The 27463-nt window shown below is 40.3% G+C and overlaps 1 protein-coding gene across 5 annotated transcripts in view; it reads right to left on the bottom strand.

The window, feature by feature from the left end:
- The window catches only part of hspa12a (heat shock protein 12A), a 77769-nt gene that overhangs the window by 36108 nt on the left and 14198 nt on the right, over positions 1-27463 (bottom strand). For 3 of the 5 annotated variants that reach the window (XM_030725230.1, XM_030725232.1, XM_030725234.1), the window contains exons 2-3: positions 5794-5870; positions 4489-4616 (exon numbers count right to left, since the gene is read on the bottom strand). In XM_030725230.1, coding sequence (XP_030581090.1) covers positions 4489-4616; positions 5794-5870 — 205 coding nt within the window. The remainder of the gene's footprint in view (positions 1-4488; positions 4617-5793; positions 5871-27463) is intronic. The other 2 variants (XM_030725231.1, XM_030725233.1) reach the window with 1 other exon arrangement.

Genomic DNA, 27463 nt, shown 5'->3' with positions numbered 1-27463 from the left:
GACTGGGGATCATTTTTCACTAATGGCGATTTTCACTAGCATTGAATTGCTAAGTGGCAATGCTATCCAACTGTGTGCTGTAATGAATAGAGCCATTAGAGACAGACTGAAGCACTGCTCATGTGCAGAGCTGCTCCAGAAGCAGACACACTCTCACTTCAATGGGCAGAACCAAGACTATGTTTTCTCCTGGTGTTCAATGTTTGTCATGAACTTAATCTTTGTGTAACTGGTTAAACTTTTACGTTGAAAAATAGCCTGATGTACAGTATATCACAAAAGTGAGTACACCCGTCACATGTCTGCAGATATTTAAGTATATCTTTTCATGGGACAACACTGACAAAATGACACTTTGACACAATGAAAAGTAGTCTGTGTGCACCTGCTCTACCTACTGAGCAGGTCACCTACTGACCGGAAGGTCAGCGGTTCGAATCCTGGCTACTCCAGGCTACATGCCAATGTATCCTTGGGCAAGATACTTAACCCCAAGTTGCTCTCCGACCGTTCTGTCGGAGTATGAATGCGTGTGAATGTTAGTTAATTAAAAAAAAGCACTTAGCTTCATAAAAATGGAAGTGCTTGTATGAATGGGAGTGCATGGGTGAATGCACATGTTGTATAAGCGCTTTGAGTGCTCATACTGAGTAGAAAAGCGCTATATAAGAACTAGTCCATTTACCATTTACCATTTACTTATATAACAGTGTAAATTTATTCTTCCCTCAAAATAATTCAATATACAGCCATTAATATCTAAACCAGTGGCAACAAAAGTGAGTACACCCCTAAAAGACTACACCCAAGTTTTATTACAGTAGAAGTCTTTCTGAAAGTGCTGTAACTAAGTTTAAGGATCTAATTCCTTCATTGTTATGCTCTTCAGTGCCATGTGCCAACACAGTGCAGAGCAGCTACCTAAACTCTGCTCCCAGTGAGGTCGATTATCTCGTCAATAGTTTTACATCCTCACTGTGTATGACTTTGGATACTGTGGCTCCTCTGAAAAGGAAAGCTTCAAATCAGAAGTGCCTGACTCCATGGTATAATTCACAAACGCACAGCTTAAAGCAGATAACCCGAAAGCTGGAGAGGGAATGGCGTCTCACTAAATTAGAAGATGCTCATTTAGCCTGGAAAAAGAGTTTGTTGCTCTATAAAACAGCCCTCCGTAAAGCTAGGACATCTTACTATTCATCATTAATTGAAGAAAATAAGAACAATCCCAGGTTTGTTTTCAGCACTGTAGCCAGGCTGACAAAGAGTCAGAGCTCTGTAGAGCCGAGTATTCCTTTCACGTTAACTAGTAGTGACTTCATGGATTTCTTTACAAATAAAATTTTAGACATTAGAGAAAAAATTATTCATAACCATCTCAAAGATTATTCTTCATGTTCGGCTGCTTTCAGCACTGCTGGTATTTGTTTAGACTCTTTTGCTCCAGTTGATCTTTCAGAGTTAACTTCAATAGTTACTTCCTCCAAACCAGCAACATGTTTGTTAGATCCCATTCCTACTAGACTGTTCAAAGAAGTCTTTCCAATTATTGATGCTTCAATCTTAAAAATGATCAATCAGTCTTTATTAGTTGGCTATGTACCACAGACCTTCAAGGTGGCTGTAATTAAACCTCTGCTTAAAAAGCCATCACTGACCCAGCTGTCTTAGCTAATTATAGGCCAATCTCCAACCTTCCTTTTCTCTCAAAGATTCTTGAAAGAGTAGTTGTAAAACAGCTAACTGATCATCTGCAGAGGAACGGTTTATTTGAAGAGTTTCAGTCAGGTTTCAGAATTCATCACAGTACAGAAAAAGCATTAGTGAAGGTTACAAATGATCTTCTTAGAGCCTCTGACAGTGGACTCATCTCTGTTCTTGTCCTGTTGGACCTCAGTGCAGCTTTTGATACTGTTGACCATAACATTTTATTACAGAGATTAGAGCATACTATAGGTATTAAAGGTACTGCACTGCAGTGGTTTGAATCATATTTATCTCATAGACTCCAATTTGTTCATGTAAATGGGGAGTCTTCTTCAGACAGTAAGGTTAATTATGGAGTTCCACAGGGTTCTGTGCTAGGACCAATTCTATTTACATTATACATGCTTCCCTTAGGCAGTATTATTAGAAAGCACTGCATCAATTTTCATTGTTATGCAGATGATACTCAGCTTTATCTATCAATGAAGCCAGATGACACACATCAATTAGTTAAACTGCAGGAATGTCTTAAAGACATTAAGGCCTGGATGACCTCTAATTTCCTGCTTCTAAATTCAGATAAAACTGAAATTCTTGTTCTCGGCCCCACAAATCTTAGAAACATGGTGTCTAACCAGATACTTATTCTGGATGGCATTACTTTGGCCTCCAGTAACACTGTGAGAAATCTTGGAGTCATTTTTGACCAGGATATGTCCTTCAATGCACATATTAAACAAATATGTAGGACCGCTTTTTTGCATTTGCACAATATTTCTAAAATTAGAAACATCCTTTCTCAGAGTGATGCTGAAAAGCTCATTCATGCATTTATTACTTCTAGGCTGGATTATTGTAATTCATTATTATCAGGCTGTCCTAAAAGCTCCCTGAAAAGCCTTCAGCTGATCCAAAATGCTGCAGCTAGAGTACTGACAGGGACTAGAAAGAGAGAGCATATTTCTCCCATATTGGCTTCTCTTCATTGGCTCCCTGTTAAATCTAGAATAGAATTTAAAATACTTCTCCTCACATACAAGGTCTTGAATAATCAGGCACCATCTTATCTCAAAGACCTCATAGTACCATATCACCCCAACAGAGTACTTCACTCTCAGACTGCTGGCTTACTTGTGGTTTCTAGGATACTTAAGAGTAGAATGGGAGGCAGAGCCTTCAGCTTTCAGGCGCCTCTTCTGTGGAACCAGCTTCCAGCTTGGATTCGGGAGACAGACACCCTCTCTATTTTTAAGATTAGGCTTAAAACTTTCCTTTATGATAAAGCTTATAGTTAGGGCTGGATCAGGTGACCCTGAATCATCCCTTAGTTATGCTGCTATAGGCCTAGGCTGCTGGGGGGTTCACATAATGTACTGTTTCTCATTCACCTTATTTACTTTGTTTATACTCCACTCTGCATTTAATCATTAATTGATATTAATCTCTGGCTCTCTTCCACAGCATGTCTTTTCTCTCCCCTCAGCCCAACCGGTCGCGGCAGATGACTGCCCCTCCCTGAGCCTGGTTCTGCTGGAGGTTTCTTCCTGTTAAAAGGGAGTTTTTCCTTCCCACTGTCACCAAGTGCTTGCTCATAGGGGGTCGTTTTGACTGTTGGGTTTTCTCTGTATTATTGTAGGGTCTTTACCCACAATACAAAGCGCCTTGAGGCGACTGTTTGTTGTGATTTGGCGCTATATAAATAAAACTGAATTGAATTGAATTGAACCCGTAAATGTCCAAATTGAGCACTGCTTGTCATTTCCCCTCCAAAATGTCATGTGACTCCTTAGTGTTATTAGGTCTCAGGTGTGCATAGGGAGCAGGTGTGCTCAGTTTTGTAGTACAGCTCTCACACTCTCACACTGGTCACTGAAAGTTCCAACATGGCAAAGAACTCTCTGAGGATCTTAAAAGATGAATTGTTGCTCTCCATGAAGACTGTTATATAAGCTGCACACAGACTATTTTTCACTGTGTCAAAGTGTCATTTTGTCAGTGTTGTCCCATGAAAAGATATGCTTAAATACCTGTAGACATGTGAGGGGTGTACTCACTTTTGTGATACACTGTATCTATTCTTGTCTTGTCTTTGTGTGTGTATTTCCCCCAGTTTTCTGTGTCACACATGTCCCATTAATAACCTTTAGTCTGTACACTGGATTAAACCTCAGCCTGCCAGAATATCTGGTTCAGCCTAACTAATAAAAGCTTGTGGTTCATTTTTGCAGTTAGAGCTACTCTTTATTCACAGCCTTGCACACATAGCCATCTCAATGAACGTATGCACCACTGCTTCATCAAATTTTGCTGACAAGTTTGAGCAAATCTATTTTAATTTTTTAATAATATTTTTAATAAAGTAAATGTTTTACATACCTAGTTTTAGTCTGAGTTAAACTCAATCAACTTAATATAGTTACTGGCTGGTTATTATAGTTAACCAGTAGGTTGACTATAATAACCAAGTCAATGGCAACTACCATCACAAAGGGGGGCCCTGATGGTACCTGGTATGTGTCATTTGTAACAATTTAATGTAATGTAATTTTTAATATGATCAAAAAAAAAGGATCTAAAAAATCATTACCTTATGTTTTTTCCATTTTTGTTTTGGTATTTTTAATTCATTAGAATCACTCTAGGATGATTTAATCATGCAACAGACAGCTGTCACACTGTATTCAAAGAGGGTAGAGCCACTGTCAGCAAAGTAGCAGCACTGAGCTGAAGCACCAACCCACCCCCACATTCCACCTCAGTTTGCATTGCAGTCCAGCCTACCTCATAGTGTGAATGCACTCTGGCTCCTTAGCGAAGGCATAAGCATAACCGCTTGATGTGGTGCCAAAGTCAATGGCAACTACCACCATAAAGGAGGGCCCTGACGGTACCTGGTCTGTGTCATTCTGCTGTACACAGAGAAAAAGACAGTTTGATGGGGTTAGGACATGTGACAGCATAGGGTGAGACTGGATCAGTTCAAAACAATGAATCAATGTGTATAAATAAATAAGAAAAAAAATCAAAGTGGTAAAGGAATATCACAGATTCCTAACTATCTGCAGGACCTTCAATTTTCATAGTGAATTTTTCACCTGTATTTTATCTGCTGTGCTCAAACTTGTTATTCTGCTGTGATATTTCATTGCTGTTATGTAACATATATGAGCAAAGAGGTGGATAAAATCCAGACAGACCAGAATCTGTCTTTACATGACACTTTGCTGCTGTTGTAGATTAAATAGATTATGACCCTCCAAAGCCAGACTCAATAATGTAACACTTAATTATTACTCATACTGGGCAATATGTACTACCCATATACAGTACAATATCTACCATCCCTATACAATGCCATACTCATTTAATGTGCAATACGTACGCACTGTGTACATGTGTGTGTTTTATTTATATATATATATATATATACTGCTCAAAAAAATAAAGGGAACACTTAAACAACACAATATACAGGGGTTGGACAATGAAACTGAAACACCTGGGGTGGCTGTAGCTGTTTATGTATATGTGTATATACACATACATATATATATGTGTATATACACATATATATATATATATATATATATATATATATATATATATATATATATATATATATATATATATATGTATGTGTATATACACACATATATATATATATATATATATATATATTTATATATATATATATATATATGTATGTGTATATATATATATATATATATATATATATATGTATATATATATATATATATATATATATATATATATATATATATATATATATATATATATATATATATATATATATATATATGTATGTGTGTGTGTGTTTGTGTGTGTGTGTGTGGGGGGGGGGTTTGCACTGAAAAAGGAGGACTTTCTGATGTCATTGTACAGACCATATAATGAAAGGCCTTCTATTCTATTCTATTCTATTCTAGGTGTTGTAGCAATCAAACAATATGCAGACAAAGTATTTCGACACCAGATTACCAGAATGATGAACACGTGTCAACAGATTGCACTTTACATGTTCTGTAGTAACAAAAGGTACAGAAATCAAATGTTGGCAAGAATCACCTGAGTATGTGAAGGAGACAGAGGGGTGATTCCAGGATCACCCATGCTCTTTGCTGGAGAAGGATTAGCCATTGCATCTGTAGATGAAGACAGAAAATTTAATTTTTAAATTAATTACTCACATAACTATTAATTACACTTTGTTATGTAACTTTTAAAGCATGTCTTTTAGCAATGCTGCACTGAGGTCTAGCAGGACAAGTACAGAGATGAATTCACCATCAGAGGTCATAAGATCATTTGTAACCTTCACTGATGCTGTTCCTGTACTTTTTCATGGCTGATAAATTTGTATCTAAGCTCTGCAAAACCTAAACTGAATCTCCATCCATCCATCCATCCATTCTTTTCTTCTTATCCGGGGCCGGGTCACGGGGGCAGGAGCCTAAGCAGAGAAGCCCAGGCTTCCCTCTCCCCAGCCACCTCCTCCAGCTCATCTGGAGGGACCCCACGGCGTTCCCATGCCAGCCAAGAGATATAATCTCCCCAGCGTGTCCTGGGTCTACCACGGGGCCTCCTCCCGGTGGGACATGCCCGGAACACCTCACCCAAGAGGCGGCCAGGGGGCATCCTAATCAGATGCCCGAGCCACCTCAACTGGCTCCCTTCGATGTGGAGGAGCAGCGGCTCTACTCTGAGCCCCTCCCGGATGGCTGCACTCCTCACCTTATCTCTAAGGGAGAGGCCAGCCACCCTTCGAAGGAAACTCATTTCTGCCGCTTGTATTCGCGATCTTATTCTTTCGGTCACTACCAAAAGCTCGTGACCATAGGTGAGGGAAGGAACGTAGATCGACCGGTAAATCGAGAGCTTCGCTTTTACACTAAGCTCCCTCTTCACCACGACGGACCGGTGCAGCGTCCACATCACTGCAGAAGCAGCCCTGATCCGTCTGTCGATCTCCCGCTCCCTTCTCCCATCACTCGTGAACAAGACCCCGAGATACTTAAACTCCTCCACTTGGGGGCAAGAACTCATTCCTGAGCCGGAGAGGGAACTCCACCCTTTTCCTAAACTGAATCTATTTTAATGAAAACATAGGATATCAACTAGATAACTTTTGTTTTCCAAAATGGTGAAAGCTGCACTTTTAAAAAAAATATATATTTCTTACATTTTCTTACACAATTTGATGGTGTGAACGACAAAAGGACTCTAGAACTACAGTTCATAATTTACACATCTGTATAATACAGAGCTTTTGCGAATAAACAATTTTTCAATCTTTCATGACATGCAATATTATATATGCAGTATTATAATAAGGGTTCGTTTATTTTCCTATTAATCTCTTTTTTAACCCAAATTGAAACATTTCAGTGAAATGTATTCTTACTATCTAATATTCCACGCTAACCACAAACTGGCCTTTAAGGTTGAGGCCACATGCACTTCAAAGCTGATGCTTCAAAGCATCAACTGAAGATCCAAAATTGATTCAAGATTCTTGGAGACGAGCATTAATTTATCCATGAGAACAACATACACTGTGCTCACGGTTAACTGATGAAAGAAGCTCAAACCTGAAGTGGAGTGATACTCATGCTGCGGTACAAGTCTCAGGCTGTAAAACTTGGGTTTGTGGGTAACCTGTGTAACCAGGCGCAGTGCAGCAACATTTTGTTAGTATCACAAGATATTAATTTCCAATCCAATCCAAATTTATTTATAAAGCACATTTAAAAAACAACAGAGTTAATTAAAGTGCTGTACATAGGCAAAATAAGATAAAATGAACACACACACACACACACACACACACACTTAAAGTATATCTAAGAAATCACAAGATTATAAAATAATACAACAGCTCAAAAAGAGCTCTCACACCAATTTGAAGGCCAAAGATGATTTGATGATTAATCTCTTGATTTCTGAGGTGCTACTTTTAATAATTGAGCCATAAATCCAAACCACCCAATATTTTCAATATCTATCAAAAAGAATATCATCTGAGAAGCTCAGAGAGAAACAAAGCATCAACAGCTGCAACCAGATGGCACCATAATTCAAAGGGCACCGTTTCAAACTTAGCTTAAGCAGTGACTTCAATAAGCTCCACACAATACCACACATGGTATGACTGTGAGTGAAACAGATCAGAACAAATTGTTATCAAGAGTGACTGATCAGCTGACTAAAAATGTCCGTCCTCACATTGACCAGTTCTAATGAGCTTTTCCAGTTAAACACAAGGGCAAGTGAGAAGGCTTTGAAACTAAACAGAGGAACTACTGTGAGATGCTGCCAGCACAGAAAACGTGGCCCAGAACACTGAAGAACACCAAGTTACTGCAGAGGCTCCATCCTGTTGCTGACCTTGAGCTCTGTAAACTCCCAGGCTGTAAATGGCCAAGAAGTGAAAGGATGCCTGCTTTTCTGGTGTGAAGCTGCAGAATGAAAACATCGTCTCTTTTGAAAGTGCAGAAAATGTCTGTTGCACCTGTCTTCAAAACACAATGACATTTCAACAGAACAGGAGATTGTCTATCCATTTGCTACCATCATTTTCATTAGTCTGGCTTAATAGCCTCCACTGAAAGTGTTCTTTGAACACATACAATAATAATACTCCCCAGACGTATTGTAAGTGTCTGGCAGAATTGTCTCACAACGGGACATCATGTTATCCATCCTATTTTTCTGCCTCATTCACCCCTTTCTCTTGTCCACCCCTACAGAGTGCATGAGTGGTCTGAAGACCCATAATACACTTTGCCAGGCAATTACAGTGCAGAATTACAGACCACCTGTGGCTAGATTCCATCTAGCCACCATCTCACTCTTCTCTGCGGCCCCACAAGTCCACCCCCAAAATCACCTTTACAACATGTACTTTTATTCCCAACAAAGGCCATAAAAATCTGATCACAATTAGAGAAGTAAAGCAATTGTAATCTTATAATAAATTATATCTCAGTTGTCATTCTTTCTGTGCCCGCAGTTTGTTTACCTGAATTCTATGATACACTTGTTGTCTAAGGCAGCTTTGTACTGAGAATTTCAACTGTTCAGCTACAACACAATAACATAACAATCACGAAATAAGACTTTAAGCTATATCAGTCAGTACTGTAGTACATCCTGCATTTTCTTTACAATGAAGTAAAGTCTACAGGGATGTTTTTCTAAGAAAGTCATCTTTTCAGGGGTTTTTCTATTGATCAAATTTCTATACTGTATACCACAATTTAAAGTGTCAATTCTTCCAGCATGAGAAAATCTGATTTACATTAAGTTTATAAGAAACAAAGCAAACCTGCTAGCAGATTTCCCATGGGCATTATTAGTTGAAAATCTTGTTGACACTACTTTTTTGCCTTTAATAAAACAAACATGGACATGAATCTTTATCTCCCAAGACTTAAAGCTTATCTGTAAGCTTACAGCTTGTTTTTGTGCTGACTTGGAAAAAAAAAAGTTCATTGAGCTTTTTTATAGAGTATATTTAATATAACTCAGCCTAACTATCAGTTTTAAGGCAAAACAGACCCTAAACCTTTTAAGCAAAAACAAAAGGTAATTCATTACACGTATTATGAAATTTAAAATTAACATTTAATTTTCCAAAGTACGGGTAAGATTTAATCTAAGCTATTAAATCAAGCCCCATCCTCTTGTTTCCAAAGGGTCAAACAAGCAAATGCAAAAAGTGAATGTGTAATATTTTATCCTTCATCAACCTGCTGAAGTAACAATTCAATTCAATTTTATTTGTATGGCACCAAATCACAGCAAACAGTCACCTCAAGGTGCTTTATATTGTAGGTAAAGACCCTACAATATACCCTAATTACAGAGGAAACCCAACAGTCAAAACGACCCCCTATGAGCAGCACTTGGCGACAGTGGGAAGGAAAAACTCCCTTTAACAGGAAGAAACCTCCAGCAGAACCAGGCTCAGGGGGGGGGTCATCTGCTGTGAGGGGGCTGAGGGGAGAGAGACAGGACAAAAGACATGCTGTGGATGACAGGGAGAGATTAATAATGACTAATGATGAAATGTAGAGTGGGGTATAAACTGTGTGAAAAGAGGTTAAAAAAATACTTTTATGGTTAGATTGAAGGAAAGAATATGGTTTGGGACCTTTTCACAACAGTAAATATGCAGCTGGCAGAAAACTCTCCAGATGAGCATACATTAGTCAAGCCTACCCATGACAGTGACCAAGGAAGTACAGTTACCATAAGGAACTGGATAGCACATCAAGTTATGTACAATGCAGGAATTGGCCAAAGCCAAGCTCACTGCCCGTAGCCTACATTTCTTTATCCAAGATTAACAACAAATATTGAATATTGAATTTGAGTAAAATAAGGTCAGCACAGAAGCAGTGTCTACATCGATTGCATGCATTCAACTTAGTTTAACTTGAATGTGACTATGCACCTTGTCAACATAAGCTAAGATGTGAACTTCAGCAACTGAACTAAAGGTCTCACAGGACCTGGACAGTGGAATTTTTTAAATCAGTATAATATAATACAATGGCTTCAATCTCATCTACAAGCATAAAGGAGCTGTTCTCAAGGAAACAGCACACAGGTGAAGAGGCAGAGGACTGTAATTGAAGCCTTGAACTCTAAACTACATAGAATTATGTCAGTTGCATACAGAAAGAGATAAGAGATTGCTTTAAGTGTGTCAGAAATTGAACTATGAATATCAACGGGCAAGGATGTATTTACGCTGCATGCTATACATGGTATGGAGACTGAACAAGATTGAAATTTTGTTTTAATTTCCAATATTATCTGGGATGTAATTAAATTAATCATACAAAGATATGGATCATGTTTATACAAACATGACTTACTAAGGACTGCAGCAGCCATTTTATTAGAAAGAACACCATTATTAAACTCTGAAAAATATCATGACCTATTTTGTGCCAGATATGGCTGTGATCGTAAGAGTTCACTTACTTGGAAGGTCAAAGGAAGATGATGTCAGAAAGAACATGTAATTGATGTGGGTAGATTGCTCAAAGCTGTGTGTGCAGGACCCAAAGGTTTGGCTCTCTGGTAGCTCTTCACCGATTCCTCACCCCGAATGTTAAGATTAAAGCCCCACATATTTCTGGTCCACAATAACTGATAGGTTATAACATAAATAACTATACACCATGCAATCTGTACCCATTTCAGCCACCACACACTCTTTGATACACTCCCCTGTCTTAATGTTTCTTGCAATTTTGTGGGAAATGACAATATAGCGTTGCTGCTTTTATTTTGAATTTGACTGCTTTTTTTTTTTTTATACGTTCATGCATGTGATCAAGCGAATGCAGCTTCACGTAAATGTGTTGGAACTGACATTTATGAGAGATGTGAAGTTGCTAGCCTTGAAAGATGAATGTAGATTGTTTTAAGACATGGACTTCTAAGTATTTATTTACTGAAGTCAAAAGTAATGCTGTGTGTTTAGTTTGTGGAGAGCAGATTGCTGTGTTTAAGGATTACAGTGAGAATTGCCATTACATGGCTAAACATGCAGAGAAATACAAGAACTGATACAGAGCAGGAACCTTTGCTAGCAAGGTTCAACAGCAACAAGGAGCAGCAAGGACTTGTTCCCAAGGGATGAACAGTCAAGACTAGCTTTGTGATTTCCCACAAAATTGCAAAAAAAAACCCAGTAATTCATTCTCTGATGTTTAAGCGTGTTCGGTGGACTCTCCAGGCAGGTAAACCATAACAAGACAGACTGAAGACACTGTGGAAAATCTTGAGGTTCAGTTGAAAACCAAGGCAGACAATTTCGACTCGTTCTCCTTAGCTCTGGTCAAGAGCTGTGATGTCTGCTTTACTTTACTTTATTACATTTTTAGAGCACTTTAAACACAGGAACTGTAACAAAGTGCTGTACAGACATTACAATTACTCATTCACATAAAACACAAAATACAAAATATATGATGGAAGGTCATTCCACAGTTTAGGAGCAGCAATACTGAAAGCTCTGTCTCCTCTGAGTTTGAGTTTTGACCTAGGTATTCTCAGGAGTAGTTGGTCAGCTGACCTGAGCAAACGAGTCAGAGTATATGGGTCAAGTAGCTCAGAGAGATAAAAAAGAGCAGAGCCATGGGTAATATGCTACAGGGGTAATATGTTCTCTCTTTTTAGTAGCCGAGCAGCAGTGTTCTGAACCAGCTGGAGATGCTTTATGGACGACTGGCTAAATCCAGAAAAAACAGCATTACAATATTCTAAACAGGAAATAATAAAAGCATGAATTAAAGTTACAAATTGTTGCTCAAGGAGAATGGGCCTTACTTTAGCCAGCTGTCTGCAACACAACCCCGTTACTCATTTTTGTACACAGGCTAATGTGAGAGTTTGAGTTTGAGGGACTATGACAAGGAATGAGTTGTTCACACAGGTAAGTGCATGCTGGAATTGGCTTTGGCTGAAATGGGACAAACTGGTAGGTCTAAATCTGATAGGCTAAAATGTCAGAGACAGATGCAAGATAAAGTCACTGAAATGAACCCATAACTGAAATCAATGTTTTTGCATTGTACACTGCTCAAAAAAAATGTAATGAAAACTGTGAAAACACATAAGATCTTAATAGGAAAAAATAATGCTTGAAATCTATACTGATGGTAAATGTACTCGCTCTTATATAGCGCTTTTTACTCGAGCACTTAAAGTGCTTTATAAAACATGTCTCATTCACCCTTTTATACAAGCACTTTTTTCCATAGCTATGTGCTTTCTAACATTCACACTTCAATGAACACATCAGAGAGGAACTTGGGATTCAGTATCTTGCGCATGGGTACTTTGACATGCACATTACAGCATGACCACTAGAGCAGCTAGGAATCAAACCACCAACCTTCTGATCAGTAGATGACCTGCTCTACCTCCTGAGCTACAGCCACCCCAAATGTCTTTTCCTTCCTCATCTTTTCGTACTCTTTTTTTTTAAACTAGTTTTGCATTTGGCTAGGGTCAGTGTCATTACTGGTAGCATGAGGCAATACCTGGACCCTACAGAGGTTGCACAGGTAATCCAACTTCTCCAGGATGGCACATTAATACATGCCATTGTCAGAAGGTTTGCTGTGTCTCCTAGCATAGTTTCAAGAGCATGGAAAAGATTCCAGGAGACAGGCAGTTTGAAGTTTCTGTGTTCCCTCAGAGATAAATCACCAGGATTGTAACAAAAATTTATTTTTAACAATTTTTAGCAGGGTTTCATTTACTCAGCAAAAAATTCATATCACCTGTGTGACTGGTAACTAGTCAATATTGCTTTTCAGTAAAGTGACATAGACTGATTGCCTTAACTACTGTATATTCAACTTAAGGTTATGGATGTAACCTGGTTCTCTGATTAGCATGAGTGACTTTCTCACTGTGAGAATCCCTCCTGCGTGACCTCTTCAGAACTGAAAACTGTCCCCAGTAGCCCACTGAGGACTAAATGTGCCAGGTTAGGCATTTTAACTTTTTAACTTGTAAAACCTTGCAAATGTGTGGGGAAAGGCCCAGCAAACAGCTGTGTGCCCCTTTAATTCCCTTAAAGAGAGCCCATGACGTTGCCAGACCCCTGGTAGAATGTGCCCGCAGGCCACCAAGAGGCTGAAGACTCCTGCCAGTACAAGCCAGGGCTATAGCTCAAGACAGTAGGAAAGACACTGTTTAGACACAGGCTTTCCCATATTTGGGAAACAAATAATTGGTCACGTGTTCAAACCAGGGAGAGGAAAGGAGAGGTAATACTGTGGGAAGGTCCAATGATGGGGTTAGTGGCCTAGATGTGGACTAGTTCTTATATAGCACTTTTCTACTCAGTATGAGCACTCAAAGCGCTTATACAACACGTTTTACATTCACCCATGCACTCCCATTCATACAAGCACTTCCATGTTTACTAAGCTAAGTGCTTTTTTTTTTAATTAGCTAACATTCACACACATTCATACTCCGACGGGACGGTCGGAGAGCAACTTGGGGTTAAGTATCTTGCCCAAGGATACATTGGCATGTAGCCCGGAGTAGCCAGGAATCGAACCACTGACCTTCCGATCAGTAGGTGACCTGCTCTACCTACTGAGCTAAAGCCACCCCAGATGTGGGATGTGGGTAATTTACTTTGTGCACTGTTTAGGAAAAAGCATATCAGAGATGCTGGTCTTCCCCTCCAAACCAATATATCACACTGAAACAGATGTGAAATACACTTTGATGTTTGAGAAGGTGTTACCCTTTTTCAATCAAAGCCTGACAGCAAGAAATGACAGCAGCACTGCCACACAGCACTGAAATGCAATGGCCTGTGATTCTAACCAAGAGTTTTCAAATGGCAAATAGACTAGTTCTTATTAGGGCTGCAACTATCGATTGTTTTAGTAATCAAGTATTCTGTCAATTATTCCACTGATTAATTTAATTTCCGTACATAGTTTTTGCTCTGTGAAACAAACAGTAGTGGATGGAGCAGCTACAAAGTTCTCTTTTCTTCACGCTGACACTTGCTGATCAGGTGGTTGATGAAGGACCTCCAGCTGTTTCCCTGTAAAGGTTTTAATGGTGGTTACATGAACAAGCGCTACTGCTGTGGACGTTAGAAAAACATTTCCTTTCACTCCACCTGGGCTCACCGTCTCAATAATGGCTCCGCCTCTTTGTGCTTCAACACGTGTTCAGACTGCATATAAAGCAGCTGCTGCTGTTGTGTTATCAGTGTTTTTGTTGAAAAACTGGGGGCTGCATGAGCTTAAATTATTCACAAGCACCCTCCTAAATATGTTTCTATTGCAGGTCTATTTTTAGTGGCTAATCATTGATTAAAGCATAAAAAATATTTTGACAGAGCCCCTCAGTACTGAGGGGGAGGGGGAGGGGGAGTCCTTCCGGCACCAAACGATGGTTAGTGCTAATCACAGACATATACACACATTTGTCTGTGGTGCTAATGGCAGCACCCTCTAGCAAACTGTGGCTTTAGCGATCCATTCTGGTAGCTACAGCTGAAGTGGAGTGACTTACATGGAGACACCTGAGCGCTGCAGAGTTTTAACGAAGCACTGAATCGAATTATTCGAGTTACTCGAGGAATCGTTGCAGCCCTGGTTCTTATATAGCACTTTTCTGCTCTAGCTGAGCATTCAAAGCCCTTTATACAACATGTTTGAATTTACCCATTCATACAAGCACTTCCTTCTACAGCTAAGTGCTTACTATTCACACACATTAACAGTCCGACAGTTGCATCGGAGAGCAACTTGGGGTTCAGTATCTTGCCCAAGGACGCATTGGCATATAGACCAGAGCAGCCAGGAATTGAACCACCAACCTTCCAATTAGTAAATGACCTGCTCTACCTCCTGATCCACAGCCACCCCAAGCACCCTGGTAGATGACGGTCTAGTGTGCTTAACAGTGTCAATAATACTATTAGGAAGCACATCTGTGCTCAAGTGAATCACTCATGGACTGGGGATGGGATATTTTCCCCTGTGCCTGAGACAACAGGTCTCTGTGTAGCAGCAATAAAAAAAAACCCTCTGCCAGCTGTCATGTACAGCATGGGGCTACCAGGATCATAGCGTGACTACTTTCCCTCACTCTGGCCAGAGTTGGGGGTATAAGGTCCACTGGGAATCAGGAGCAATGCGTGAAGGAATGTCTTCGGCTACTCATGAGCCAACGCATCCACCTCAGTGTGGCTCTCTGATTGTGCAGGGAGAAAAATAGGGGGCACCATGCATTCTCCACTGTCACCTGACCGAACTGCTGCCAGATCTGCTTCACCACCTCAGGGTGAAGTCTCCAATCTCCTTACAATGGGTTGCCCCAATTCATGTTACATAAGTCACTTTCAAGGACTGCAGGTGAACACTGCTCCAGACGGTCAGTCTGTGTGCCAGTGTGTGTGCGCCAGTGTGTGTAACCTGGGGGACCTCAGTCCCCCTTGTCTGTTGATGTATTTTCTCACCTCACTAAAACATGATCACCTCTCAGCCAAGGGAGGAAATGTTTTAGCAACACATGAACTGCCAGAAGTTCCAGACAGTTTGTGGCGCAGCCACCCTGCCAGTGGCAGCGCTAAGGATATTTTTCCATAAGTCCATTTTGTCTCATTGGACTCGTGTCTCTTCTAAAGCCTGTTTTCATGAGTCCAAACCAAAATCAGATGAGTCCAAATTTTCCAAGGCAAACTGATGCCAAAACCATAACCAGAGAATGGCCATGCTCATATGCAAAGCTGTCCTGTGCATACTGGAGATTTTCTGCTTGTGTCCAAACTGAAAAAGATGCCTTGAAAACAAAGATGTTCTGAAACAAAGCAATGAAAGAAATACAGGTGCCTAATGAATTATATTATTAAGAAATCACTACTGGCAAGCAGCAGAGATACCTTCTTCTTAATATTTCATGACCTAGGCAAAATTCATGCCTCTAAAATGGTGTGGACATTTTGTGGTTTCAGAAGGTTGGAGAATATGCATCTACCACACGTCCACTTACAATTTATTGGATTTTTTTCTGGGGTGAACTTCTAGTTCCAAAATCTATCCAATGACAACTTCCATGTGTTTAAGGATGCATGGACACATCTGAGCGCTACCTCTGCCTGCCCTTCCCCAAAGGCCCTTTGAGCCTTTTGAGCCTGCCTAACTTCAGTTCAATTCAATTCAATTCAATTCAATTCAATTTTATTTATGTAGCACCAAATCCCAACAGTCACCTCAAGGTACTTTGTATTGTAAGGTAAAGACCCTACTGTTACGGCTGCGTGCCGTGTTGTGTTGGTGTGCGTGGGATCGCAGTCTCACTCTCTCTCTCTCTCCCCAGCCTGGGCCAAACGCAAGGTGTGTCCACTTCCGATTAAGGACACCTGGTATAAAGAGGTGGATGCGAGACGTGGAAAGGGAGAGAGGAAAAAGCGTGGTGAGGGCCAGGTGCAGCGGACATGTGAGGGTTGCATTACTCCCGGTGGGAGGGTGGCTTATGTGTTGGCCGACAACAGACGTGGTCCGGGGATCCGGAGAAATGGGTTTTCTTTGAGTGTTGTGTCCGTTTAGTGCTATTCTCGCTTTTAGCCCCTTACTGGGACAGGTAGCGTCTCCAGTTTGGAGAGTGTTGGGCTGGTTTTAGCTGTGTGGTGTTTTCCTCTTTTTAAAGTGTATGTTGCTCCCTTGTCCCCTAGGCCCGTGGGATGTAACACCTACAATAATAATCTCTTAAATACAGAGTATAAGAATGAGTGAAGTTAAAAGGGAAATTTTATATTCTTTACTGCTGATCTTACATTGACATTGCAACACTGAGAGTCCTGCTGAAAATGATGCAAAGACTCAATTTTTTTCTCCTCTCAGCAGAAGGACTGGCTTCCTGCTGGCCCCACATTCCATCTATTCCCCAAACAGCTGTTACTCAAAGCTTGAGCCATGAAAGCATGCTAGTAAAATAATCAAGCAATTTGGCTCTAACTAACAAAATCAGTGCACATGTAGAAGACTTTTTTCAGCGTACGTGGGCTGCTTTCTGCTGATTTAAACAGCTCACGTCAATAAATAAGGGAAATCTTCAATTTTCTGGTACTGGAACATCCTTCGGTCTGATGAACTGAGGTCACTTTCACTGAGGGTTTGCATGATAAGAAAAGCAGTTAATTCAATACATGCTTTTATGCTACACTCAAGACAGTATGTCATCAGTAAGTCTTCATCCCTCATGACCCACACAGAAAGCTGTCACAACACCAGAATGTACAAAAAAGCTGCAAAGCTGTCAGCTAGAAAGTCAGTGGCCCTGAGAGCTACATTGAACTGACAGTAGAAGAGAATTGAATCAATCCTGATTTCCAGCAATTGTGCAGAGTTTTGATTGACAACAGACTGCTTATGTTTTATAACAATACAGTCACATTACAGTATATTTTAATTAAAATGCGCAAGCTGTTCATATTATAAAAGAAAAATCTGTGTTTTTCTTATTAATGACCATTGTGCAAACTACTGAAATGGGCATTATTGAGAAATTACATTTTAAATCCAACATTAGTTTAACATTTTAATTGCTTGTTCTCAGGCCCAGCTTTTCTGGATAAAAAAGCTGAATAACTTTATAGGAAGCAACATTGAATTACTTTAAAAAAAATGCATCCTTGCTTTTTTGATTAATGACCCCAACGCTGGCTGAGGCATGTCTTGAAATAAAATATTTAAGTTATGCTGCCACAGAGCAAAAGGGTGTCCATAGAAGAACACAAGAACAGAGCTAATAGGTATTGATAACAGCAGCTCATTAATGCAAATATGTAATCTTAGTAAATAGACTGGTTCTTCTATAGCATTTTTCTAGTCTGCTTTATACAACATGCCTCACTGACCCATTAACACAAGAACTTTTTCTACATCTAAATGCTTTCTATCCAACATTCACACTCCGATGAACCCATCAAAAAGAAACTTGGGGTTTAGTATCATGTCCAGTCTGGAGCAGCCCAGAATCAAACCAACAACCTTCAGAGTAGATCACCTACTTTGCCTCTTGAGTTACAGTTACCCCATGGCAATCACATGGCAGTAGCTTGATGTATTTAGGCATGTAGACATGGTCAAAACAATAGCTACAACTACCTGGGAATCCCACAGTCCAATGGAACCATGATGAAGATGCAAGAAGGTCAGCCACAGCTAAATGCCTCCAGATAATAAGATAGATGCTGAGAAGCCAGCTCATAACATGACATGAGTTATCAAGGCATACACTATATTGCTCAACGTATTCATTCACCCATTCAAATTATTGAATTCAAGTGTTCCAAACACTTCCCTGGTCACAGGTGCATAAAATCAAGCACTTGCACAAGGCTTCTACAAAAATTTGGAGAGAGAATGGGTCGCCTTCAGGAGCTCAGTTAATTCCAGCGTGGTACATGACAGAATGCCAACTATACAACAAATCCTGTCATGAAATTTCCTCACTACTAAATATTCCAAAGTCAATGGTTAGTGGTATTATAACAAACTGGCAGCGATTGGGAATGACAGCGCCTCAGCCATGAAGTGGTAGGCCAAGTAAAAAACAGAGGAGGGTCAGCGGATGCTGGCGCGAATAATGCACAAAGGTCACCTACTTTCTGCAGAGTCAATCGCTATAGACCTCCAAATTTCATGTGGCCTTCAGATTAGTTCAAGAACAGTGCATAGAAAGCTTCATGGCCTAGCAGCTGTATCCAAGCCTTACATTGCTAAGTGATAAATCACGCTTCTCTATCTGACAATCTGATGGATGAGTCTGGGTTTGGCGGTTGCCAGAACAGTAGTTGTCTGACTGCACTGTGCCAAGTGTAAACTTTGGTGGAAATTATGGTGTGGGATTGTTTTTCAGGAGTTGGGTTCAACCCCTTAGTACCAGTGAAAGGAACTCATAATCCTTCAGCAAACCAAGACATTTGTGACAATTTCATGCTCCCAACTTTGTGGGAACAGTTTGGGGATGGCCCCTTCCTGTTCCAAGATGTCAAAGCAGCTCCATAAAGACATGGATGAGCTAGTTTGGTGTGGAAGAATTTGACTGGCCTGCACAGAGTCCTGACCTCAGCCTGATAGAACACCTTTGGGATGAATTAGAGCAGAGACTGTGAGCCAGGCCTTCTTGCCCAACATCAGTGCCTGACCTCACAAATGGGCTTCTGGAAGAATGTGTAACTCAAGTTCATATACGTGTTCATGCAGACAAAATACTTTTGCAATAGTATATGCTACCAGTGATCAGATACACAGCTGGAATAAGATGCTGGCCACAGGCAGACATAGATTCCACTGGTGTCAAGGCACAAACACTCCTCACAATGCAAAGAGGCTCCAACCCAAAATCCAGCACCCCGAGGCTCTACAAACAACAGATAGAGGGTGAGGATTAGTGAGTATTGGAGCCACAATTCCGGAGAAAATTTGTAGCATCAAAAATACATCAGGAAGTTGGCCCCACAAGCTGAACTGCTACAAGAGTGCCTCAGGCAGCTGAAGACATACAGTGATGAGGAAAAGGAATAGGAACTATCATGGGTGACCAAGACCCCTGCATGGGGTGTACCATCAACAGATAGAGGAAGTGGCTAACATCAAGAAATCCTACCAGCTAGAAAAGGCTAGCGTAAAGTACAGCACAGAGGCTCTGATTATGGCAGCACAAGAAGTAATAAAGCTTATTTATAGGCATGAAGCCACAAAGTAAAAAGCAGTGAAAAGCACAGTTGATAGCAAAAAAATAAAAAATCTTGTATGAAGAACAGCTAACAGCTCCCACAGTTGTGCCAGTCCAAGGATTCGAACCAGTGTCCTCTCAGTGATGAACCCTCTTCTTATCCTCTAGGCCACCACCCCCCATTTAACAAAAAAATTGAGATAAATAGTCTGGACATTTTATATAGAGGAATGAAAGAAATGATTTATCTAAGCCGGTAAGCAGAGCATACAGTAATCTAGGCACAATGACACAAATATATTAACTAATTTCTCCAGTTCAGCAGAGGACATTATAGCTTAGAAATAGTCCTTAAATTAAATAAACAGCGACATGAGTTAGATTTTATATGTGAAGCAAAGCCCAGGGAAGAATAAACTATTATTGTAACATTACTGTAACTAAGTCATTTAGTGTAACTGGAGAGAATGAGGTAAATGACTCAGGGCACTGAAGACCATCTTCATGAAGGGAAGAACTTTAGGAGAATTTGGATCTTAAGTCCATTGAAAAGAAATAATGGTTTGCACTGCAGAACATGACCATGACCATGACCAACAGCAATAATACTGAATCAGAACCACGTCTCATATAGGACAAACAGCTGAAAAATAATACAAACAAATAATAAATATTGCCTTGGCATGAGTCAGAAAAATCAGTGCCTATAAAGACTCAAAAGAACCAAAAACAAATAAATGAAGATTTAATTCAGATGACCTTCATGATGCAACCCTATACATTTATCTGGGCTTGAGACTGGCACTAGCAGGGCTGTAGCCAGCGGTTGATCACTGCACCAGGCTGAGGTACTGTTGCGCTGAGCTGAGAATTTCACTAGTTTGCTATCAGAACTGATTGCTATCAGTACAATTAGGAAGTGGGCATGGCTATTAGGACTAGAAAGTGGTCGTCCGATACCCGAGGGGGGCCCGCCCCCACTTGGTTATCTGATAATGCTAGGCTGTGAATTTTTTTTCTGGCTAGATCCCTGACTACAAGTACACTAAAGACATTACATGTTTGAATTTTTCACTTTCACAAATACAAAACTCAAGAACACATTGTACATTATGCAGCTATGCTGTTCACCCTATATATATATATATATATATATATATATATATATATTTTTTTTTTTTTTTTTTTACTCTAACATGCTCATAAACAGAAACAGAGGATTCTTGATAGAAAACAGCAGCATATTACAATGGCATCTAAAATTGTGAAGAAACACAAAGAGAGATACAAAGCAAGGCGCCCACTGTTACCTACAATAGCAGAAGGGGGACCTCATCAAATTCACTGCTGCAGACCAAAAGGCACAAACAAACAAACACACACACACACACACACAAAACTCAGCTATCAAAGAGCCACATTCATAAGATGTGGCAGCAAAATGAGTATGAAGAGAGAATGTGTTGTTTCTTCTACCCATCAGAGCACCCATTCATACATACTACACAGCAAGAGACAGAGAGAGCCCCACACAGTCCTCTCTTCCTGGCGGACTGCATCCACTTGGCTGTCAGCCCAGAAACACAGTGCAGAAACAGCCTGACAAAAGCTGCAGCCACTACACACACATACTCATACAATGATCTACACAAACACTATGTAACGTACAATGATGGGGGGGGGGGTTGTTCAAATATGAATGCCAACATATTCTGAGTGAATCTGTTAACAGTTTGCCTACACTCATTATATTTATCTTGAACCATTTTGATGTAAAATATTTTTTGTCATTGCAGATAAACCCCATAAACGCAGTGGGATACTTAAACTCTGATAATACTTTGCTTTGCCACAATAATAAAACAATTTCACCCAGATCATCAGCTCCTTATGGTTTCCAGATTTTCCTGGTTTTATGGCAGCAATGCTGAAGTGATTTCTCTGGTCAGACACTATTTCATCATCACACAGGCAGAGGTAGATGAGTAAGTGGCATTTTTTGAAGGCCAATATTAACCTGTCATTTTAGATACTAAACAGCACAAATTCCAACTACATATGCTGGGTCTGTATTTTACACGGGCGGTTCCTTACCCCTCTCTGAGACAATGTTTGGACAGGTTCAAAACATTCCACTGTCAACTGGAATATACATGAGTGACTGTGGGGGGTGATAAAGTGCAATTCTTTATTTTCAGTACACTGCCAAATCCCAGGTCTATCAATCTGGAAGCTAAAAGCAGAATATAGATGATATTCAGGCCAACCAGGTATATTAATCCAGGCAAGAGAACTATGCATCTGCGAATGATTTACTAAAATGCTGTCCCTTCATTATAATTTTGAAAGTGGGTTAGTCCTAGCATTTCCTTTCATGTTTTTTTCCTACCAGCTGGCCAAACGGCTGCAATAGCAGTTATCAAAATCAATTAGCACCTTTCCCAGTGAGTTTCTTGTCCCAGAGTCAAAAACTCTGAACTGGACCACCTTGGACTACAGCAGGTAATGGTAGTGCTTCTTCTAGTCTAGAGACCTGCTGTGAGCTGGTGGGCAACTCTAGCCAAAACCTGCAGCAAATAGAAAACTAAGAGTTGTTACATGGAGCTCAGCAAAGCTGCAGACCAGAAGACAGGTGTCAGATGTATCTATCATCCACCTCACCCTTCTCTCTGATTTCTCAGACTTTTGATCTGATTTAGTTTTAGTTCAGATAAAATAATTATACTGCATGATTTTAAAATCCATGTAGATGCTCAAAATGACAGCCTCAACACTGCATTTAATCTGTTATTATTATTGGCTTGTCTCAAAATGTAAACAAGCCCACCCAGCACTTTAATCACACTCTAGATCTTGTTCTGACATATGGCAAAGAAACTGAACATTTAACAGTATCTCTTGAAAACCCTCTTTTTATAGTCCACTATAATCTCCACTGTCTTCTGGGCGTTCAGTACCCTCATTACATTAACCATTACATTAACCACCCTCATTACATTAACAGTACTGTGAAGAAGGCCAGACAGCGTCTCTACCTCCTCAGGTGGCTGAGAGACTTCAAGCTCCCACTCAAGGTGCTCAGGAACTTTTACACCTGCACCATCGAGAGCATCATGCATGGGAGCATCACCAACTGCATGGGAAACTGCACTAAGCAGGACTTCATGGCCCTAAAAAGGGTGGTTCGTTCAGCTGAACGGACCATCAGAACCACCCTCCCCAACCTGCAGGACATTTACACCAAGCAGTGCAGGCTGAGGGCCATGAAGATCCTAAAACAGCCCAGCCACCCCGGACACTCTCTCTTCTCCCTGCTCCCATCAGGCCGGCGTTACCGCTGCCTGAGGACTAAGACTGAAAGGTTGAAGAAGAGTTTTTACCCACAAGCCATCCGTCTGCTCAACTCTGAGCCCTAACTGGACCATTATTGCACAATGTAAATATTATAACATTCTATAATTCCATGTAAAGCATGTAGAGTGTATAGTATATAGAGTATAGTGTATAGTGTGAATTACTAATTTTTATTTTTATTCCTCTTATTTATATGTGTGTATATATGGTTGCAGGTACAAAATACATTTCACTGTGCATTGTACTGTGTATAACTGCGCATGTGACAAATAAACACTATCTTATCTTATCTTATCTTATCTTATCTTATCCCTTTCTGAAAGAGCTGTAACTAAATTTAAGGATATAATGCCTCCACTGTTATCTTTAATGCCATGTGCCAACACAGTGCTGAGCAGCTACCTAAATTCTACTCCCACAGAGGTCAATTAGTGTTACATCCTCACTGCATATGACTTTGCCAAAGAAAGTCTCAAATCAGAAGTGCCTGACTCCGTGGTAGACTCTCGTAAGCTGGAGTCTCAGTCTCACTAATTTAGAAGATCTTCATTTAGCCTGGAAAAAGAATTTGTTGCACTATAAAAAAAAAAAAGCCCTCTGTAAAGGTAGGACATCTTACTATTCACCAGTGAGTCAAGAAAAATAAGAACCACAGGTTTGTTTTCAGCACTGTAGCCAGGCTGACAAAGAGTCAGTGTATTCCTTTAACCTTAACTAGTAATGACTTCATGAATTTCTTCACAAATAAAATTCCCTCCCTCCCTCTCTCCATCCATCCATCCATCCATCCATCCATCCATCCATCCAATTAACTGAGGGTCGTGAAGGGGCTGGAGCGCATTCCAGCTGCCATATGGCAAGTGGTGGCCAGTCTGTCTCAGAGCTAACATAGAGACAGACAGCCAGTCAGACCTATGCACAACTTATAATACAAATAGCATGTCTTTGGGCTGTAGTAGGAAGCCAGAGTCCCCTTAGAGAACCCACATAGACACGGACAGAATATGCAAACTCAACACAGAAAGGCCCTGGATGGATGGTGGATTCAAACCCAGGACCTTCTTGCTGTTTCTTTTCATAACTGTAGAGTCAGAGCTCTGTTGAACTGAGTATTCCTTTAACATAAACTAATGATGACTTCATGAATTACTTCACAAAATATTCATTTTAGAGAAAATTTTAATTAATTTTAAGCAAAACAACTTGAACTGTTTATACGCAATAATTTAATTATTTTTACTCACTTCGATGCTGCTAATGCCTTTACAGGGGTTTTAGTATTACTATTTAAATATTTATTATAGTTTATGGTCTGGATTTTTATTTATTATTCTATTTGTCTTGACTCATTCTCCAAGGAGTCTTCTTAATTTTGAAGTGCCATTTAGCCCTGTTTGAAAATCTGAAATTACAGAACTGAATTGGTCCTTGTTCAATTGACAGTTTCTGGTCACTGAGCCAACACCTGGTTAAGATACGTCACTACTTTCTCTCTCTGATAGTTAAGCGGTAACTCATAATCTCTGTTTAGGGAGAGATAACATTCTAATCCACTCTGGCTTTTAGTTTTTTCTTTCCAGTGTTTCAGATAAGCATCTTCATGCTGCATTATAATTTGCTTTATTTTGACTGGTGGTGAAAAGCAGTGTTGTTGTGAGACAGGTGAGGGTGTTTAAAAAGGAACAGGAAGTCTCAGCACCATCTAACACAGAGTGTTCTTCTGGGCTCATCTCTTGGGTTTGGAGGGCTTTGGAATGGAGGGTGTGTTGGGGCTATGTTTAAGGTAATTAAGCATTTGTTGATGTTTTTCTCTGTATGTGTAGAATGTATCTGCAGAATACTGCATGCACAGATTCTGTTGGGTGTTTATTCCAATAGGTATTGCTCAATCTAACAATATACCATACCATATGGTATATGTGGTATGGTTGGTATGGTAATCTAACAATATGACTTGAGTGTACCCCACACTTCACTACCATACAGTGCAGCGGGCAAGATAACACTATCAAATATTTTAAGCCAGATTTTGATTGGAATTTGGAAGTCATTAAAATCTTCTCTCATTATGCTCACTGTAACACCCCCATTAGGAATCTTTATTGTGCCAGTAACATCACCTGCTTTGTCAGCTGTATTAATATTTCATTTCACCTGTTTCTTGTCAGTTCCATTCCAGACATGACACACATGTGTGTTTTACTAGGTGCAATGGTGTGATGGTTGGCACATTTGCATGGCAAGCAATGGGTCATCAATCAGAGGCACAAATCCCTTTTGGGGTTTGTGTCAGGAAGGGCACCGGACATAAAACTACCAAATCAAACATGTGGAGCTACCTGCTGTGGCGATCCCTTGTGGCAGGGGAGCACCTGAAGGGAGATTTTTTTTTTTCTTCATTCACAGTGAATGGAAGTGTGGGTAAAGGAGAGACCAGCGTAACCATAAATGACAGCACTATGGAGTAAAGTCTCACGCTGAGCTGAGCTGAGCTGAAAATGAACTGACAATTATTGTGCTTTGCTAGTATTACTGGTAACTCAAAGCCCTTTAGCCTACATGCCACATCAAACCATATATTGCTTTGCTCTATACACTTAAAGCACTTTTTCTACCCTAACATCAACAGTCCATTTAGAATAACCAGTTAACCTAATAAGCACACCTGGATTGTATGAGGGAGCCAGAGAACCTGGAAGAAAGGCTCACAGGCAGGGTTTTAAAAAAATTAATCCTCAGATACTAATCGATACTAAACATTACTATTGAATAGGGCTGAGTGATTAAATAATAAAAACTTTGCTCAATAGAAATGGGACCTGGTCAATATAAAGTCGACAGACTGCAGTCGACAGCCATGTTTTCACTTGGGGTGCAATGGTACAAAATTCCAGGGTTCTTGGTATAAGCAATTGGATTGGTGCAATTTTCTATCAGAAATTCAAGTCCAAGCTGAACTTGATTGCTCAACTTCAAGACATCATTTTTAAGACTCAGAACTCTGTGCCTCAACTTCCCATCCTCCAGACCCATGATGACATTTTGGACAAAGTCAAATGTGTTGGCCAACTCTGCTGGGTAACTAAAGCCCCGTTTACACGAAGCCATTTTCACTGGAAACGGTGTCGTTTTGATGCGTTTCAGCCTTTCGTTTACACGATAGCGTTTCAGAAACGATCCGCGTTTATACGATGACGTGAAACGATGAAAACGATGTAGTTCCCATGCCAGGCCACAAGTTGGCGTTGGTTTTCTCTTTGCAAAGTTTATGCAAGACGCGCATGTGTGGAGTGACACAGTAGGTAGTGCAGCAAATTGTTTTTTACTTACAAAACGGCCAATGTGAGAGGTTTTGTGTGGACTGACGATGAGGTTGGATCGCTGGTGCACACAACGCTGAATTACAAAACGGTAAAAACACAAGAAAAGCATAAGAAGCACTCGTGAATCCGTGAGTACTGTTTATCAATTTGCACCTGCGTGAAAAACTGTGGCCGTAGCATCCATAGTGCGCATGTGCGAGTCGAGCGTTTTCAAAGCACCCCGGTTTCAAGTGTTTACACGAGAATGCAAGCCGGTGCGTTTCTGAAACGCCCCACTCTGGACCCCGTTTCCGAAACACATCGTTTTCACTCCGTTGTCGTGTAAACAGAAGGGCGAAACGCATCAAAACGTCGCCGTTTCAAAATGAAAAGGGTCTCGTGTAAACGGCACCTAAGATGCAGTGCGTGCATAAAGCCCTGCAAATGCATCAGAGAGCATGGGGAGGTGTGGCAGGGCATTTAGAATTTAACATTAGCAAGCTAATTAGCATTAAAAAGCTAATTAGCATTACATGAGTGGGGCCCAGAAAGGAATTGGCAGAGATACTAGGGGAGCAAAATACCAGCTACTGGTAGATGCAGTCTCGAGTGACTGCTCTAAAACCAGATTGACCAACCTATTCACCGCCTGGATTGAATACACGAACTACAAGACATCTACAAGACACATGGATCCTGGAATACTTAGAACTAGGGCTGCAACGATTCATCGATTAACTCGATTAAATCGATTCTAAAAATTTATCGACACAAATTTACTGTGTCGATGCTTCGTTTAAACTCTGCAGTGCTCAGCTGTCTCGGTGTAAGCGGCG

Source organism: Archocentrus centrarchus, unplaced genomic scaffold (assembly GCF_007364275.1).
Source record: "Archocentrus centrarchus isolate MPI-CPG fArcCen1 unplaced genomic scaffold, fArcCen1 scaffold_50_ctg1, whole genome shotgun sequence".
Taxonomy (NCBI): Eukaryota; Metazoa; Chordata; class Actinopteri; order Cichliformes; family Cichlidae; genus Archocentrus; species Archocentrus centrarchus.
This window is presented reverse-complemented; position numbering and strand designations above follow the sequence as displayed.